Source organism: Zootermopsis nevadensis, unplaced genomic scaffold, assembly GCF_977971745.1.
Source record: "Zootermopsis nevadensis isolate Lab colony 2312 unplaced genomic scaffold, Znev_1.0 Znev_ptg000001l, whole genome shotgun sequence".
Taxonomy (NCBI): domain Eukaryota; kingdom Metazoa; phylum Arthropoda; class Insecta; order Blattodea; family Termopsidae; genus Zootermopsis; species Zootermopsis nevadensis.
In genome coordinates, this window is record NW_028259133.1 from 22,234,461 (window position 1) to 22,254,640 (window position 20,180).

The 20,180-nt window shown below is 44.5% G+C and overlaps 1 protein-coding gene across 4 annotated transcripts; it reads right to left on the reverse strand.

Annotated features, from left to right (window-relative positions):
- Positions 1–3,070: 3,070 nt before the first annotated feature.
- Positions 3,071–18,246, reverse strand: LOC110826461 (heat shock protein beta-1). 4 transcript variants are annotated; one of them, XM_087346608.1, is made up of 4 exons: positions 17,819–18,246; positions 11,347–11,415; positions 10,103–10,322; positions 3,071–4,408 (listed from the first exon to the last, which is right to left on the reverse strand). In XM_087346608.1, the coding sequence occupies exons 1-4, from the start codon at positions 18,004–18,006 to the stop codon at positions 4,217–4,219; spliced, it is 669 nt and encodes a 222-aa protein (XP_087202734.1). In that variant the 5' UTR covers positions 18,007–18,246; the 3' UTR covers positions 3,071–4,216. The 4 variants fall into 4 exon arrangements, with proteins under 4 accessions (XP_087202734.1, XP_021912813.1, XP_021912815.1 ...); XM_022057121.2 differs by having other exon boundaries at positions 10,103–10,286; positions 11,329–11,415; positions 17,819–18,245; XM_022057123.2 differs by lacking the exon at positions 11,347–11,415 and having other exon boundaries at positions 10,103–10,286; positions 17,819–18,226.
- Between the last annotated feature and the right edge of the window lie 1,934 nt (positions 18,247–20,180).

A 20,180-nucleotide genomic window follows, 5' to 3' on the forward strand; every position in this document is an offset into this window, starting at 1 on the left:
TCTATTATTTTTAGTGATGTATAAAATGTGTTGTGAACCATGTAAATGCATAATTGTTTTCATTCCTTTTATGTTCTCAAAGGGTGTAACCTACTGTCTACTTCTAAAAATGTAATTCAGCTGATGTTACTTGGTGTTGTGTTTTGTGTGATGCATAACATGATGCAAGTTTACTGCATCCCAGTTTAAAATTCCTGAATGGAATATTCCAAATGAGGTTATGGTATGCCCTGCCAAGATGAAGTCAAAAACCATTTCTATTTTGGTAGGTGCTATTTTCCTTATATATATGTATGTATGTGTATATATATATAAATTTTCTGAATGTCAGGAATCAGTTTCTTTAGAAATCATTTAGTTTGGTAGACCATTAGAAATTATTCCAGATATTTTTATCCACATGTCCAAGAAATGAGGTTAGAAAACACTGATTGAATCGTCATAGCTAACATGTCTTATTCTTACATAGATTCTTCTCAAAACAAGTCGTCGTCATCATGGTGCAGAATATTTTCTCACGCATTGTTGTGGTTGAGTGTAACCATTCGTGCTTTGTAGTTGGAAGGTCCTGAGCTCGGTTCACAGTCTAGAATCTGCCTATCTTTAGGTTTTCTTGTAGCTTTCTCAGTCCTTCAAATCAAGAGAAGAAATGAAACCTTGAAGCTGACCATGCTTCAAGTCTGTCATTCACAAGCATCTTCCCATTGGCACTGTATTCAGTGCAGTTTAGATAATTAAAATATTTTTTAAAGATATGGAGTACAGTTACATAATTCATATAGTAAGTAAGAGGGTTTAACCCCCAAAAATTGACTTCTTTTTCTTGATATTTACAAAATTCAAACCTACATATTTTGCATAATTTTGAGACTTGGTGTCAGTAAATGTGAATAGTCGTATGGTTTAATGTGTTTTGACTAATCTTCATAATAATGTCAGAAATAGTATTGATGTAGAATATAAATGCTATGCAACAGAAAAGTATCAAAACGTTGATTTCAATCTGATGCTCATATTCTCGTCTATCCTACTAGTGCCTCCACAGTATCACTCTATGATGTGTGTGCCAAGTATTTGTTCAACTGTCTGGTGATCAGACTGGGACCTTGCTAAATTTAGAGTGAATCTGAGACACTTGGCCTCAGGGAGTAAAATGTACAGAGAAACAGCTGAACATTCTCCAGCCTGGCCTCTGCGTTATCTCTTTCTGTGTTCTTAACAGTTCAAAAAATTTATCAGTTATAATGTGTTAAATCAGAAAGGTTAAATCCTCTTTCACTCTGTCACATATGACACTGGTAAAGTGTTTCTTTCATGATATTCTACAACATTATAGCAAATTATAAGCAAAAACATGTTAAAATATAACTGACTGGCACATTTAACATTTGTTCATTGTTAAATGAAATATGTCATCCATCAGAATAAATTTCTTTCTGTACCAAATCTGCAACATAAGTAATGGGGTTATACTTAACTCTTCATAACATTGTGTACCTAACATTTACTGCTTTGTTATTTGTTCTTGATTATACGTTATTTAAAAGTATTAACTTAACCTCAATTCCTGTCACCATTTTCCCATCCAAAAACATGGAAAATTTTATGTGCAAATTTTTTTAGCCACACAGATGCTAGAGTTATCACTATATAGTCAAAGTTAGGAAAAATATATGTGGTCGTATTGGTACTAAAGAAACTAATTTTAAAAAAGTATTGTAAAGTGGCATCTGGTGGCTTGATGTACAGACTCATTCAAATTAACCAGTTAAGAGCATAAGTGATTCAGCTGAAGTGCTAGCAGTCTTCTAAGCTGATTTTCTTTCCAAAAATCATAAGTTTGATTTAAACCACACAAACTAGGTAAGAATCTGAAAGCTTTGCACTTATATTTGCCCTGAGGTTCGTCATTTAATATAGTTACAGTTCATATGTGTGATAGTGTTTTAATGTACCATTAGTCCTGTTCTACATAAGATCAGTTTTATCAGTATTCTGACACTTCTTGAAGAGTCCTCCAAGAGTAACAATGTAAGTACACCTTTCTCCATAGCCATAAGAACTTCAAAATATCTCAGAATTAATTAAGACTGGATGTTATGACATCTCAGTTGCCCAACATTTATTATTGAATGGTTTGTATGGATTAATGTTTCTATCTTGTCAAATGGAATTATACTGTATAAATAAGCAGCTTAGAAAATGGGACATAATGTCGGCATGGTATACCTTTTGGACAAACTGTTCGTCATTGTATATGGGTTCAATTCATTATAAGTTTCAATGGTGCAAAGCATTAGTGGGGACAGTCAACAAATACTGTTCATGTTAATCTTCAGATGCAGTAAGAACATGAAAATTATTCAGATAATCCCTGTCTTATGGAAAATAATTGATGTTTAGAAACATCTCAGCAGTGGAGTAATATCTGTTGTTACTGCTGTATTTGGTTAATATACATTAAATTCTGCATATCATTTTTATTTGCAAATTTAACTTTGTTAAATTAAACTTGTTTGAACATGCCTTCAGCTTTTTTGATTGAATGCTAAAATATAGTTCCTTGGAATTGAGTTGCTAATTTCATTCTGCCACTTGCTACTGCATTCTTGAAATTTTAATTGGCACCATTCTGTTTATGTCTACTGTGTAAATATCCCTTAAAGATGATAAAATTTAAAACATTTACCTTTTTGAGTGCATTGACACATACATTTGCTATTGAAAGTGTATTTGTCAGTGTCTGTGGTTACTTAACCTCAATTAGCAGAAGCTCTACATTTAAATTTGCCTCTCAGAATGTTATTTATGTTATGTACATAACCTGTATCATTTATGGAAAACAAAACAGTGATTTCTAAAACACTGTTTTCTCCATGAACATCACTCCAGCGTTTATTGAGACTTGACCATGTGAGAGATACTCGGCCAATGTAGCAATTTATTAATTGATTTACATTCCTGAAGCTGCTGATAGTTGGATTAGAGGTAGATGGTAAAAGGGCTCTGACCAAGGAGAGGAAAATAATTTGCATTATAATTAAAAAATAAAATAAATGAAACATGGCCAGACAATTTATTTTTTTATTTATATTCACTGAATTTATAGTGCTAATAGTTTCTGTAAAAAGATTGCATATTTAACAAACAATTCTAAATTATAATGTAATAATAAAGAATATGGTGAATGCATTGTAATATACATAATATACAGAATAAACAATCACATTACATTAGCATTAGCATGGCTCCATATAATTGTTCACTTCTGTATGTTACCAAATGTCTTGGACAGTAGTTTTGGGTTATCTGGTATGTGCTCAACTAAATTTTGAATACATGGAAATAAAAATAAAACAGTATGAATATTACATAAACACGCTGCACATTTTATTATCGCACACTGAAGCAGTTACAAAATGGAATAGTTTAGTGATATTTATTTTGGCCAAACACAATCTGGGCTCTCAGAAGTTACCTTCTTCCAAAATATGAATCCCAAGCGATTGCATTTGTCCTCTGTGGTGTTTTAACATGACGTCACTAGTTTTATCCTGTAGAAAGCTAATGTGCACAAAATATTGCATTTCTCTAGAGTAGCATCAACATGAAAATACGCATAGTGCAAGAATTATATGCACACAATTTTCAGGGAAGATTTGACACTGCTGGCTACTGTGTGGTGTGTCCTAGTATTCAATCAGGCACTAGATTCATTTAAACAACATGTACGGCCATGTATCGACATAGTCATAACAGGAATATTGCATTTCAAGCAGGCGTCTTTTTTTTAAAAAAACTAATAGTAATTTTATTATCGAATTCCACAATAACTTAAAATTTTCAGCATTATATATTAATTCTCTGGCCCCTTCACTGTGTGCCAGTTCCATGTTGCAGGTGGTGTGATGTGTTTGAGCCACCAGCACATACCACAAACAAAATGGAAGGAGGCAGGACAGTCGCTAACTTGAGTCGAGTTCACCCCTGACCTCTTTCAGACAAATTCTTTTGAATGTTTTGTGGTCTAATTAAATTCAGTTATTTCAGAGAAGTAACTGTTTGAGTATTTATTAAAAACTCCAAATACAACAAGCGCAGTACTAAGTAGAAATGAAAAATTAGGCCTTTGTTTCTTTCAGAGATGACAGAAGCAGTACGTGACGGTGACTCCAGTGATGCAGCTGTGGTGCAGGATGGAAATCGGAGTTGTTCTCTATTGCTGCGTGATAGGGATGAGCTTCTCTCCCTCAATAGCTGGCAGAGGCGCTTCTACCGTGAGTACGCCATCCTTGCTGAGAGACGATTTGATGCTCTCAGGGTTTGTTCCTTTGGGCAGCATGAATTCTCGGTTGTACTCGCGGTACACGGACTTGCTTTCAGTTTTTTCCTCATGTTTAGCGTGAACCTAAGAGAAATCAAACGGAAGAAACTGTTACATAAATCATCCTTCCTAATTAATTTAATTGGTTTACAGGTTCAAAATTTTGTACACAGTAATTAGATTTAAAATATGAAATATCAAGCAAATTCTGTCTTTGCTGTATTTATATTTTGTACGTGTACAGGCAAGATGTCATTGTTTTAATCATTACTTTAAACTCGGCGCTGCAATAGCTTGCACGTAGGCCACAAACCTTCTTTCATATTCTTCCAACTCAAATTTAGGGAAATTTTTTGTTGGGAGGGGTCCTGATCTCTTGATGTAGGAATTATGAATCCACTATTTACTTTGCTGTCTCTCTGAACTTTGCTGCATGCCTCTACCAAGGCTTGAAGGGTGTTTAAATTTAGCACAGTGTCAGAGAAGAGCAGAGGAATTTCAAGGCAAAGATAGCCTGGCTGCATGCAGTCCAAACAGAATGAGACGCTGCAGTGAAACCGCCGTCCAGAAATTTCTAGACTTTTTCAGCCGCTTCACCTGAACACACTGTGGAAGCACAGACTAAAGAACAGTTTTGTTCTTGCTGAAGCTTCGAACTTTACGAAAATTGACTATTCCTGGCTGATGTATAGCAGAGGCTTTCTAGGAAAATTCTTTTTGGCAGAGAAGACAAGAAAAGTTGGACAAAAGCTGAACTTTTTTCGATTTTAAGTACAGACATTTCAGTGTGGCGAGTAGTGATGTTCACATATTGACACAGCTCCCCTATCAATTCTTACTTTCTCATTTGAATTACGTCCCCTCCCCCTTCCCATGCGTACTGCATGGCCCACCAATCTCATGCTCCTTGTTTTGATTACCCCAATGAGTGCATCATGCAATTTCTTCCCCGTAAGCACGAACTTTGTGCTGGCTACAGAGGCTGTGTCGCCCTTAATATTCACTACTGCGTGTCCTGTTCATTGCGGAAGTGCCACAAGCCAAGCGGGAACAGAGTTGCACTTCCGACGTTACGTTAGTGCTACGCGGTCCACAAACTGATTCCGGTTTCTGCTGCCACCTGTTGAGAAAATAGTGAGGTAGGAGGAACACGGTCGAAGCGACGGGGCCGGTGTGTCACTGGGGAACAGAACACAATATCACGACTGATTCATCCGAGCGCCCTCCTCCTGACTCAGCAACTGGTCATACGAATCTTTTTTGCGAAGTATCTGTTCTGTTTACCCCTTCGAAGAACGAATATCGCCCAAATCAAGTTTAAAAATTCACATCCTACCTCACACGAACCAAATATCAATCGGCAAACGTTGCTTGGTAACGATATGTAAGGATACTGCGCCGTGTTCCCTGGCAGATAACTGACCGACGTTTCAGAGGAGCTTACTGCCTCCATTATAAAGGCAATCTCATCGCCTCTGAAACGTTGGTCAGTCATCTGACAGGGAACACGGCGAAACATCCCAGACCCCAAAGTCTCATCTGAGGAGAGAATTGCTGAAGTTGAATAATGTATCTCAGCTTCTCAAAACGCGCTGTTTTTCAGTTCTGGGGCTCAAAGGGTGTGTTGTATTCACATGGAACTCGAAAGTGCGACCCACGACTCGCCCACTTGCAGCAGGTGACATTAAACAATAGGCATTCGGTCCTTCCTTCGTATGCGATTAGCACGGTCAGGAGCGCGCGAACATGGAGTATGAAGCAGGGCATTTAGGCATAGATGAGCGGATAATATTAAAATCGGTCATAAATAAACAGGATGCAGTAGCTTCAGTTCCGCGGCGAACCTAGTGCCATGAACCCTCGAGTGTCGTTAAGGCTGGCAATGTCTGTCATCCGGGGCCTTGCTTCTAATTTTAACAAGACAGACAGTGCTTAATGATCTGAAGCCCACCGTCAACGCTGCTCTGACAGAAATGTACTTCGTGGCAAGTTAAAAACTCCACTACGATAGGGCAATGAACGCCCCCCCCCCCCGGGGGGGGGGCGTGTGTGAGTTAAGTGACGAGCAGTGGAATTCAACGCGGCATTCGCTTGGAGCTTCTGCGAAAGACCACGGGGAAACTTCGGTGTCTCGGAATCCGATCATGCACACAGCAGGAGTTACAAATATCGGTTGAGAAACAGCTCTTTGGGGAAAACCAGCAACGGATGGGAGGATAAGGACGAAAGGTCTTTAAAAAATGAATTAGGGGCGAGGATGTTGACCGAGAACCTTCGGCACACAAGAGGGAGATCAATGGCGGGGACTTTCTTGACCAGCTGAACGACTATCACCTTCTAAAGTAGGACTCCACTTTTATCAGAGAGTTTCACTTCAAATTGGCAGAACTGTACCTCCAGCCGCACTCGGTGCAAGCGCGGGGGGGGGGGGGAGTGGTTATGAGAATTTTTCACACCTCTCATGGGACCCATCATCACCCTCCAGCTGCAATGTGTTGGTCCATCTGTCGTCTGTCTTCCCCATTGCACTTCAGACAATTCGAATACTTAATTTCGCTTCGCTGTTAATGTACTTTTCCAATTCGGGGCCCAGAAGAAGTCATGAAGCGAACATTTCCAAAGAAACTTTACTTCTTTTGCGTAGTTCATATTGCAATGTACAGCCGAATGGGATGATGTTCGTGTACGTTACAGTGGAAGTGGTCGTGGCATGTTTTAGAGTACCGTTCTAGTCTTTTGTCAGAGGGGGGAGAGAGTGAGGAAAGAACAAGACGTCTCAGGATAACAGGGAATCGAACCCGGAGGTTCCAAGTGCAGTGCCCCAACCGCCTTTTGTGTGTGGAAGAAACCCGGACCTGCACTGGCGACGAACAAAATATCTGTAACGAGCAGTTGTATTGTTTCTTGCAAGCCCCAGATCTGATAATAAAAGCCGGTCGGTCTTTGTGGCGACGCGAGGCTTCATTCCATATTTGGTGGCGATGCTGGTCGAAGGCGGACTCAGAACCGGCTCTCCCTCCAGAGGAACCGAGTCCAGGGTCTTTGTACTCCAGGCACCTGGATGCCGTTCTTCTACAGTTCGACAAACCGCCCTCAGTCGACTAGAATTTAACCAGTTGTGCGTTGTATTGCCATCTCTTGCAGACAGTTTAAAGTTTCGCAGGCCTAGAATGCTACATTACCCTTCAAGTAATAAGCTATGAAACACAATGACGAATGCCCACAGGCTAGAACACAGCGCTGGCAGTGTGGAACCTTATCAGGGTTATCGGCAAAGACGCCCTGAGCAAGTGTCAAAAACTCGGATCCGAAGACACTGGGTCATGTGACCACGGGACCTACCATCTGTCTCAGGGGCAAAGCCGGCCACTACGAATTCATAATCCTGAGTCTGCTACTTTCTTGCATCCACCAATGACAGACGAGTGCATTGTTTTGTCCTTGTTTCTGCCACGATCTGAATATAGAGCGCCCACGCGTGTCGGCCGACAGCCCACAGCAACTGGCAAGTCAGCTTTATAAAATACGTCACTGACGCCTCCACGCAGATACCTGCTCCTGTCCCAATATGGCGTGCTGCGTCCCTACTCGATCGACCGACCGACCGACCGAAGGTAGCAAGTACAATGGCAGTCTGTCTTGACTTATAAGCCAACTTTAAATAGAAATGAACATTTAGAAAATATCACAAGTGGTGTAACTGCCTGCCCTGGGACGACGCAGTCCAACTGAAGTAAGAAGTTAAATTGTAGCAGCGAACAGTACAAAGCTCTGTATTCACACTGCCACTAAAACAAAATTTAAAAAACAATCTCTCGTCGGGAGTGACGTCAGCGGTTACATTGCACTTCCACGGGGGGGGGGGGGGGGCTTATCAGATATTGTACGAATGAGCCCTCATTGAGAACCTAATAATCATTGAACTGGTCATAAGGGCCATCACGTGTCCCTACCCTGAGCCAGGTGAATCCAGTTCTGTAACAGCATCCGACATCTTGCTTCTCTGACTAAAATTTTGTCGGAACTGGTCATCTCCCCGATGCGGTCCGGGTAAGTATAACAAACTGACAGAAGGGTGCATCGACGTGTATATAAATGCCTTGAATGGACCGAAATACTGGACAGTAGTTTCGGCCATCAGAAGCCGCAGTCTTCAGGAATCAGAATGTGTATATTTTTCATGTCCAGTTTTGAAGACAAGAACAGAAGATTCATTGCCTCACGGGAAGTGACGAAACAAATAGATTCTGCCCTTGCTTTGAGCGTTTCAAGAACTGATAACTATTTGCATATGCTTATTGGCTACGTACGGGCATTGCTAACAATCTGGTGCTCGGCAGATTACATAACGCAGCCACGTGATGCAATTAGCATCGCTTCAACCTTGAAACTGCAACGCTGGACCACTCTTTGAAATCTCTAGAACGACGTATCAGTCAATTTTGCTGGCGCGTTACGAGTCTGGTGGCTGTGCTTAACAGGTAGCCTACTATCAGGTGAGAGTGAGGCTCTCGCTGGGAACGACTCCTTCCTGAAAACATGTCACCCGGACAGTCAAGCCTTTTATGAAACCCGAAAGTGCATTATCGTGTTCACAAGAACCCGCCACTGCTCCCAGTCCTGAGCCATTTTAATTCGTGTGCACCTTCACATGATCCATTTTAATATTATCCTCTCCCACATGGTCCTTCCTCTCAGGCTTTATGCATTTCTCATGCCCTCCCCCGCCCATCTCATACACCTTAATTTGGTCGCCCTAATAATATCCGGCGACGAGTAATTAACAAATTGTGAGGTTAGGTTCATCCTCTTGTCACCTCACTTTTTCTGGGGTCCCAGCGGCCTGCCCTCCTCAGCACTTCGTTCTCAAACACTTTTCTTTTGCATTTATTTCTGAGGACTGAAAACACTTGAAAGCCATGGAAAAGAAAACGAGGTGTAAGTAGCCAGGAGGACAGAACCCGGCTTCCCGACTCGATGGACTTGCATTGCCTGAAACTTTGGCTTTAAATTCGTTGGATTTTATAGCCTATTACGTCTGTTCGTGAAGAACACAGTAACAGCTAAGCCCACTAGTGCGAGAACGTGCTGTTTGTTTTTGTGAGTTCTTTTATGAACTTCCGTAGAGTTCCACCTCGTACGTCCCTCCCTTTCCTGGGATATTTCAGCCGAAAATGTGAACCAACACGAACTTGTCCAAGCGGGTGTTGACTTAAGTCTAATTTTACTGTCACGTCTCGGGGAACATTGCACGTAGTTAACGTGCTGTGCGCATCGTGAACATACATAGTGGACGTTGTGACTGCGGATGTAATGAAAGATGTTGAAATAGGGGTGCCCAACAAATCGGAAGAGCCCCCAAAATTTTCTTCAACTTTTTTGTGCACTGAGGGCGATACACTCTGGTGGGATCTGCAGAGCCCAAAATCCGCTGTTTCTTTCTCTGGCGTATGAAACCACATAAACGTGGCAAGATTAGGTTTTATGTAAATCATTACGTTCAGGACCGCAAGTCCTTGAAATTTCATAAACATTCAAGGTTGATTTGACAAGGTAAAAAATACGGGTGGGTACGTCACTGCTGATCGCTATCCTGGGCTGCTACAGGGTGATTCAAAAGTCCTTGCTCACCAGTAAGAACACAAATATATTTCTCATGATGAACAAGAGATTTCAAGTGTTAACCAGGTCATACGGTCACGTGCGTCACTTTCGAATCGCCCTGTAGTTTAACAGAGTCTGCTGAGACGACCCCCCCCCCGGATCAAAGAGACTTACCAGAAGCTTGTTGTCCACAGTTTTAACGACAATCTCCTCGGGCTGGTACTGGCTGACGTCGAATCGCAGCTTCAGGAGTTTGCTGTCGCCTTCATTCTGGATGAGCGGAGAGTTGAATCCATCCAGCCACGTCTTGACCTCGCCCTTCTGCGCACCCCCGTCGGTTGTCGCCGTGGAGGAAGTGCTGTAAGTGATCGGGGGACTGTGTCCTGTTAGTTCACTATAAGTGCTCTAGTGCCTACTTTACAGTGTGTACGCAGTGCTCGAGGGGGGAGCGCATGAAGACGAACAGGGATCATGATTAAACGCTCGCCGTAAGCGTGCGTATTCAGAAGCTGACCGGACGACTCCACCCCCGAGCAATGTTGCGTATTTTGCAATGACACGGTTGGCCCTTGAAATGATTGATTTTAGAGACACGGCCACAACTGTGACAAAGTATTCACAGATTAGACATGGAGTACATTCAGCGATATTTATTATTCTTGCACCAAGAACTCTGATAATTCCACGATCTCCCCCCCCCCCCTTCCAGTGAAGCAGTTAACTTCGTGTTACTGGCCGTGTCCTGTAAATCAAAATGTGTATTTCGCGTGCCGAAGAATCGATTCTGTGTTCACGTCAAAGTTTAAAAACACACGGCGTTTCGGAAGCCGGCTCTGCTTTTGTCATCAGATAAAGCCGCGCCAACTGACCTAACTGCCGAGGTTCCGAAACGACGTCTGTATCCAAGAACACGTGTCTGTTCAATAGCTCAGCTTAGTCAGAAATTTTAGACAGAATGAATTATGTTTTTTTTTACAGTGAACGCTCATAAAGCACGCAAGATACAATGTAAATAATCTGTATATGTTTGGTCGAGTTCTGTCTCGACGTTTCAGCCATTAGTGTTCGTCATGATCACCAGATCCACCGGCGGGCAAACTGCCGTCGGCTGCTGTTAAACTCTCGCGTAAAACGAAATTTTTCGGGGGTTTTAACGCGGAACAGACACCAAATCCTGTAAATGCGTGCACACATTTTCTTTTTCTAAGTTGAATTAAGATTTGTTCAGTAGTGATCGACGTATTCATGCACATTGTCAGTATCACGACTGAAAAAATCTACGGCTTCCAAAGACGACGCGCCAGAGTTCAGAGTCTAGACCGCCGATCACGTTATGTTGTTAGGTTATTCTTATTCACAAGCATGCCACCACACAGAGGAAAGTGTCAAGGAACCAGCACCTTGAGAAGGCTGTGAACCCGTCCTTTGGGGGGATTCCGCCGTCTCCTTTCCACGAGGACTTAGTCTCCTTGGTTTGGGAGTGCCGACTGCAATTGCCACACAAGAGACAGAGTTAGTTGCTTGTTACACTACTAAGACTCAGTGGCGGTGCTGTGCGGGGGGGGGGGGGGGGATGAGGAGTCCCCCATGTCGAGTGCCGTCCTGGCACTGCGAGGCGAAATTTTGTTATCTCTGACATGAACAGTTCACTGGCTGAACGACCAGGACACGATTCCCGGCGAGCGCAGGGAATGTTCTCGTTCCAAGTACCATGTCCGGTGGGGACAGGGGGGATTTCCCCGGAGTAAACCTGCTGCATCGGAATTTGCATCCACGCCAATTATAGTCCACATCGTTTCCAGTCTTCCTCGCGTCATTTGCCATCGAGAGTCCGTGTTTTTCCTCAGCACGAGCAAGAACAACAGAAATCACAGGAAACGAGTGTTGTGCGCCTGCGCCGCCACTGATTCAGAATTATAATCAAGATAGAAGGCAAAGTAGAATCATTAGTAGTGCATTAATGAAGGGGGAAATAACATTCTGAACAAGCAGAGCAAGATCTTTTTAATTTCTTTGAGTCTGAGAATTATTTGTGATTCTTCAGGAAGTGTTCATCTTTGTACGTCTGCTGGACAGCTTCCAAATAACTTTGTCGTTTGTTCCCTTACCAAAAGATCGTCGCAGTTCAGAATTTAATTTTCGTTGGTCAAAACAGTAAAAGCCCAGCGTCAGGGCGATTGATCGATCCTGAGGAACTTTCACGACGCTCTTTGTGCGTGGTGAGCGGATTAGAATTTGGAAGGTGGGCCTGCTGTCCCTCCTTCGCCAGGGTAAGTCAGGCAAGATGGTTTCTGGAAATTAGGCGGCCCGCGCTCCGAAGTGCGGGGTGTTTCGAGACCCCTTACGCTCCCCACTCGACAGTGGACACGGCGGACGGTGTTATTGAACTCGTGGGGGCCGACGCCCCAGTTTCGTGTTCACTTCCTGCCCCAGAACGGTGAGCACGCGCACAACTTAAGACTCCCCCCGGATATCGACAGCGAAGTCTCAAATTACTTTCGACAGACTGGAAGTCGTCATGCAACACGTAACAGCGCAACGCGTGGTTTTAAATGACCCAATTCTCTGCAGTTTCTTTCGGGCTCATAAAAGGAACGCAAAACATTCGATACGTGCGGGGCGCAAAATAAAACTGTCCGTCTGTCCGTCCGCCCTTACGTAACTAAGAATTTAACAACAACTCGAATGTCTTAAAATGCCGATCGCACAGTAACTGTTACGCCATGCGTATATTTCCTGACTTGTTTCATACTTTAAATGTAACTTCTTTGTAGTCTAAACATTATACTCTGTTCTACCGCCAAATTGGTAAAATTAGAGGGTTCGTGGATGAATACCACCTTTTATGAGAGACAAAAGTGTTGTTCAAAACTGCTGAATGTCGTAGGATCTGAGGTTTTCGTGGCGGTGAGTCTGAAGACGGCTGGCTTCTGGGTTCTTTACCGACGTTTCAGAGGTCCTTGCTGCCTCCATTATCGTCCTGATGATGGAGGCAGCCATCTTCTGCTGAATATTGCTCTAGGTCGCGAAGTGGCCTTTTCACACGCCGAGGCGAAACAAAATCAGTGGCGGATGACCGCCCTTCTGCAGCGATGTAATTATTCGCAAGGTCAGAGAGAGGACAGATCCGCTGTTTACTTAATAAATATCGAGTCCCCGTCACTTAAATGTCAACACCACGTTCGCCTTCTAATGTTCTCAGATGAGTTATTCAGCTAATGCAGTATCAGTATAGGGTGTGCAAATGTTGAGAGCGGTCTTCGTTCTGAGTCATAAAACTCAATCCATGCCTGTTTCCTTGAGATTCATTTTAATATTATCCCCTGTTCAAGTAATGATTAAATGTGTTTGAAGTGTTGCCCGTTTTTTACAACGTATTAACGATGGTTTCTGAAGTTAGTTCGAAAAAGGATACTTAATTCCGTTTTAAGTTTGTGGCTCTAAAGAAGATGTACAGAGAATTAATGCCAGTAAACATTTAATCTCTTGAAAGTGGAAATTCTAGGTGTTACATACGACATAAATAATGGAATTCGGAATCTGAAGGCAGTAAAAACTTTCGTAGGTGCAGGTGAAATTATTTTACGAAGTTTGAATACCATTTCGTAAGATTACACAAATAAAAAAATTGAAGAAAATTTATACGATGCATTTTACTCGATTATTCTGGCAAAAGTGGCCATAAAATGTTGGCGTCTTTCTTCATTTCATTATGCCAGACGAGTTACACAAGCGTCACGAAGCTAACTTGTTCTAAAAATAGCCGATTATTTCATCTCACGTCACCCGGGGAGTTTTCCTGATTGTAACTGGCTTCCTAAATACCACGGATTCGATCAGTGTCCTGAGGAACGTGTCGCCTCAATCTTGAGGGTGCTGCTAGTCACGACGGTTTAAAATACTGATCGCCGTCTTTCCTACCCCAGCATCCACAGTCAATTCGGCGTCACTGGCCGGACGACAGGAGTTCGACTCGAGTCCGGGGGCAGGGATTTTTCTCTTCGCCGACAGCAGACGGGCTCTGGGACCCTCGCAGTGCGTGTGGGCGGTTCTTTACCGCAAGGCAACAAAGCTATTTCCATAAGAACCTCAGAACGGTGGCAGGGGATGCTGGAAATACATTTAATCGCCAGCAGATTCAGCGTTCTGCGCAGTGCAGGTGACAAGGAACACCTTGCACAATGTCAAAATGGTCACCGAGTGCCAACTGGCACGAGGCAGTACGTGCCGGCGAAACAACGCAGGAAAGACAAACAGTTGGCTTTCGCGAGTCGTATTATTTCGGGGGTGGGGTTGACTGACTCACTCTGCCTCGATCGAGCGTTCGAGAATCCTCGAACTTTCTCAGCTAACCCTGTGAAGGACAGAACTCACCCAAATAACTCTCAACGAGTTAGGAAATGTTCGCATGGTACAAAAGGCTCCAGTGCGCTCCGTCTGACTGCCTACCTCCAAGCTCCCAGTGACAGACGAACTACGGCCCCGATATAAAATCCGATCAATTTCTCGGCTGTCGAGTTATGAGTTGAGTCTTTAATTACGTCGCAAAGAAGGCGCAAGACTTACGTAGAAAGTGAAATTGACACAAAAAATGTATTTCATCTGCTCCCAGAAACATTTATGGACGCAACGCCAGAGAGGCGCAGATGAAGTGAAGTCAAGTGTCCGTCTGTAACAAAAACTGGCCACTTGTCGGCAGTAGAAAGTGAAACGGCTCGTATTAAGTTTCATAAAAATCGATTCAGCTGTTCTGGAATTATACCCAGGTCGGCGAAGAGCTAAGTCTCGCTTGCACGTTCGTTGCAAGGCGATCGACCGCGAGCACCTCCGAAATGTCGGTCATGCCGCAACATCTCAAAAGACGGCCATCTTGACACCCCCATCACCATCGCAAAAGTGTTTTGGTGACGCTGTTTAACCTTCGAAGCAGAGAAAAACCCAGTGGGCGACCCAGCTGAGGTCTGAACTAACCCCCGGGGCCCATGGCGGCTCCCGTCGAAACGCAGGCCCAGCCCGGATCTTCCTGACTCACTGGCGACTTAAGCTGCTCGTATGTCAGTGGAGGATGTGCTGGACAGCACGACTGGATTGGAGCAGATCGCCGAGGAGAAAGCGAGAGAAATTCCACTCCTTTTACGGAAAGCGAACCCAGCCGGCAAAACGAGAAGATTCTGGATCAAACTTCGCCATGCCCAGTTTTATTGTCCTTGTATATCTGACATTTATTTAATTAAGAGCCGCATTTTAGAATCTGGTCTCGTCTTATTCTGCAAGTATGGATCAATACACCCCAAACCACAATGTAAATTATACCTGATCACGTCTCGCCTGCATCATTACGCCACTTTTAACACATTTGAAACTGGCACAGCCGCGTGTTTGTGTGTCGCGGGTGACGAACCGAAAGACAGCGAAACCCGTCCCGTTGACCAAATACGCGAAGCACTTGCTTCCACGTGACCGAACCCAGTGCAACCGATCAGGAGCTCGGATCGAAGCCATCTTTGGTAGAATCGGTGCCTTTCGACATGTGGCAAGAAATTGAGATCGCGCACAGAAAAAGAATCTGTTACGGGTCGCCACATTCACTATGCAACCGGACACACGGACATGAGAACCAATGGCAGAGAGATTCGGCGATTACAGTTTTCAGCCTGCACTCTGGATGGAGAGAGAACAGAATGCTGGTATGCGGAAGGAAAGTGAACTGCGGAGAAGAAATCTGTGGGTCTACAGAATTTTGAAATCGTAAATTAAGTACAAGAAACCGGACAAACTGGTGTACGCGGTGCCGAAATAACTTGGACGTCAGTCAGTTCGAGATTGTAAACAGGGGTCTATTCGGGTCCTGTGAAAGGCGGGGAATTTGGAGCAGCTGAGCAAGTATCAGCTGCTGCATAGTGCAGTTGCAACGTCGCCCAGAACACGAAGCCACCCACTCACCCTGTCGTGACCACTCTGGCTCCGAACGTCGTCCTCAATACAAACGTAATGAGCATTTTCCCAGCGCACGGACTGTCTGGGGTTTGTTAACCGCCAGATATTATCTCATCCTGTCTTTTGCTTTTGTTTGCAAGAATAATGAATTCAAACAGGGGGAAAAATGTCTTTCCAAGCTGTAGGAGGAATGCGTGGAAGTTGCTTGGTCGTTAAACCCTCAAAGGCACGAAATATTCTGTCGACTGAGTTGTAAGGACAACCCTTTTGCACTTGAGCTACTCAAAGTTGCCTAGCGCGTATTTCTGTCCTCTGGGTCTCCGCCAACGGGGTGGCGGGTGAGGAACACGAAGAGCTCAGCAGGTGCGACGCTTGCATCTCAGCTGATTGACTGTTATGAAGCTCTTGGTGAGATTTCAGGTTCTCGCGACGACGAATATGAAGACGCCCGTCTTCTGGGACGTTGACCACCGAGTAGTCGGCGTCTCTGATTCGATCAATCTCGCCGGGGGGCTTCTTCTTACGTCCACAGAACGCTGAAGTGCAAAACCGAAACACGTACGTCGTTCGGGGGAAGCTAAGTGTGTCACGTGACGTAACAGTCTTTGCGGCTTGCAGCCACGTGGGCACACGCTGACGCTGGAAGGTCGGTTCGCTGTGACGTAGAAAAATTGCGATGATGTCATGCACACATATACGTCGCGAGAAAGAGACTGTAGCTCAGGCGGTACGTCACGGGAGAGGAGCCCCTCTTTGGTCCAGATATTCCCCTCAGGACTTTGTTGTGAACCACCTCCAATGCAGTGTGCATAACATTTTGTTCTAGGCTGTACAAAGTGGCTTGCGATGAGCTTGAAACAGATGAGGTGACGAAAATGTGTCCCCAGGATGTTCAGTTCGATGTCGCCCCCCCTCCCCCGCCCAAAAAAAAAGACCCCCAACCAACGTCATGGAGGGGTTTCAGAAGTGTCAGGGGCGCTGATGAGTTGGGAGCTTCATTATCACACCTCGTGGTCCGTATTTTTAGACTTCTCAATTTGGTCCACGTGTCTGCGTCCTGTCCCTGGGACTGACAGCGAGGAAAGGGACGCCGTATTTGGGCTGCTTTTCTCGTCTCTCCAAGAGAGGAGACGCCGAAGTTACGTAACGCCACGCCCGGACGTGCCCAAACAAGGAATGGTCCGACTACAAATGAATTATGCATTCCAAGAGCTCGTACGTGCACGGCCGATCGCCTCAGAAGACTTCGTTGCATTCAGTCGCCGTTAAAGCTTCACATCTTATATAATTATTGGTATGTTCATTACATACAAGGGATTTTTAATTCTGTGGTTTGCGTTAAAAATAATATTTGCGAACATTTGACTGTGCAACTATTTTTTTTTTGCAACGTCAGTTTCGAAGTTACTTTCTGAACTGCGACTTTCTCGGTCAATTCGAGCTTCGTTGTAGAATTTCATATTTTTGGTTTGGTTACTTGGAAGCCGCTGTCACAGCGAGTTCGTAACTTCTGTGATGCGTTCGTCTGTGCAGGAGATAACGCCAGAAGATATCCAAGGAGTTGTTATTTATGTTAACGAAAAACATTATTGCACAGAACTCAAAAAGAAAAAGTGAGAAGTGTTAATAATATTAAAGCCACACAGTTACGCCCCTGAAAGACGTTCTCTGCAGACACGTCGGGGCTGCAGCTACTAGGAAGGCTTCGGTGCAAAGATGGCATGACCCAGATCAGGTTGTCGGCTGTAAAATTAAAATAGAAGAATCCTGTGCATGAGGCGGGAAAGTCCGTAGGCTTCTTCGAATACACGCGATACTGAATATTTATAGCAGCCTTTTCATCCTTTCCTGAGAAAAATATGAAATGTCGCTTGCTCTCATCTTGCACCGAAGTCTTAAATTTCAGTTTGTAATCAGCTGTGACGAGTGGTAAATAATTTCGGAGATCCTTACCTGGTTGTGCTCTTTGTGAAGAAGTTGGATTCCCGGGTCATCAGTTCGGACCGGAAGCGAGCCATTTCCTCCTCCATCTTCCTCATCTCGGCGTCGAAGCGTTCTCTGATGTTGCTGAACTCCGTGTCTATGACGCTGAAGTCTCCCAGCTTGATGGGAATATTTCTTCTTATCCCACTCTCGGCCATGTCGTCGAAAGAATTGGCTCACTACGCAGTTAAGCTACGTACGTGGGTCGGGTCACTTACTAATATGATCACAAACGTCTTCCTGTTTACCTCTGTCAGCGCACGCTTGTATCACCGGCTCAAACGCGATCTATGAACACCCGGACTACACCTCGACGTCGCGACTTCGCAAACCTCAATGACCTGCTTCGCTAGTCGCAGTGGAGTATTTAAACGACTGCGTGGAGGAGACGAGGGCGGGGGACGCCGTTCTGGTCGCCTCGTTGCTGTTCAGTGGCGGTACACAGACGGGCGGGCGGGCTATGACGTGGCAGTGCCCAGTAATCGATAATGCCAACCCCGCCATCTCCACAAATGGAAGGGTAAAACAACTTGCTACCTGACAAAGTTGTTTTAGGTATGATAATTCAAACAGCGCCCACTTTCAACCATCCCACTGCTAGGCCACCTCAATCCTGCCTCTTGGCGTCCGAATGCTCCTAATTGAGCAGCTGACGGCGCTCAGGTGGTCAGGAAATTCGACAGCCTCTAACCGAACCCGGTTTTAAGCCACTTTCTTTCGGTTACTGTATCTCATAGCCAATCAGAGTACACGTAGGCGCTTGGGGGGGGGGGGCGATATAGCTCGTACTCATTCTGGCCGTTTCGCTGAAGATAAACACGTTTACGTGCTCTGGCGTGGTCTCATGGTTGGGTCACCTGGTCAAAATTGTAGCGCATTTCAGTTCTGTCCCTTCGACTGAGGTAACTGTGCGTTAAGAGGGGCACGGGTGTGTTTGTAGAATAGTCTGTGTGTTGAATTCGGGTAAAACCAGTGTTTCGTCGTCTGTTCTCTGTGTGTGTAAAATTATCGGGTCTTTGATGAGTTTTCTTTTTTCCTATTGGCGACACTGCCCTCCGAATGGGGAGCAGAAGAAGAACGCTCGGTGACATTCACGTGGTTTTGTTTTCGAAAACCCCACACAATATTTTTACGTTTCAGCTGGGTCAGTAACAAATTCCTGTCGTGTTTCGGGTGGGTCGTAAACTCCTCTTTCAGTCTCACTGGACTGGTGGAATCTTTGAATCACTCCGCATCCTTTTTTTCCCCTCTCAAATAACTTTTAATATTGTCTCATCTCCCCCTGGGTCCGCCCCTTGCTGACCTCCTCCTCGCATCGCCTTCCTGGGACTTTTGGACCGGATCTTGTCTTACGTACGAGGACTACTGTTTCCTCGGGGGCGCTGCGGCTTTGACTAAGAGCCGTTCCTGGAAGGAAAGTGACTTGTGTGAGCACAAGCACCGAGGTTTCTTTCAGTTGTCGCCATTCGGTGTTCCGATTTAGCATCGCTGAACCACGTGACGTAGTCGCTGACTCATCGACGAGAATTAGTTTTGCTGGCGGCCATAATGTTACGTCACATCATCGACTGCAGCGGACAGCGAGCAATTCGCGAAATGCTGTTCAGATGGGCAGGGCACGACACGTAGCATGCAGTACCTACATACCTACGCCCAGATGCGAGGGTAATATTAAAACGAATCCTAATACATGTAAATGCAGTAATTAATTTTTGTGTTCCGGGGAGTTTTTGACCAGTTCAACTACTGTCAGCTTATCAAGAAAGGGAAGTTGTGTGGCTGAAAGACAGTTAAGTGTCTTGAAGCTACGCCCATACCAGAGTCAGGGAAACAAATGGCCGACCTGTGCCAGGCCAAACAAGGAGCTTACGAAGTGACCTATAAATACTGTAGGCCAGATATTGAGCGACTGATAATATTTCTGTCGATGTTCGGAGCCTTTTGATGTAGTGTCAAGGAGATTTCTGTTTGAGCTTTTCAAACTGAATGCACTTATTTTTAGGCATTTCATATGTTCGTTCACTTCCAAAGTTTACCTGAGATGAAACAATTTAAACGCGAGCTGTAAACCTCAGCGCCGTGGTCAACGTTTTAGACGCCTAAGGCTGTCCCAGATGCGGTGTTTTAGAAAACGTCTTGACCAGCTGAGCGACTACCAGATTTTCAATAATTTACCACTCCCGCTTCGCCACGAGCAGAGTTTCTTGTTTCGTGTTGGCTGCAGACACTGAACAGCTGTAAATCTGTACAGTAAAATTCGGTCTTCGGTGATTATTTTTAAAGTCCCCCCCCCCCCCCCAATCTGACTGACGTATTTCTTGGGTTTCTGCAG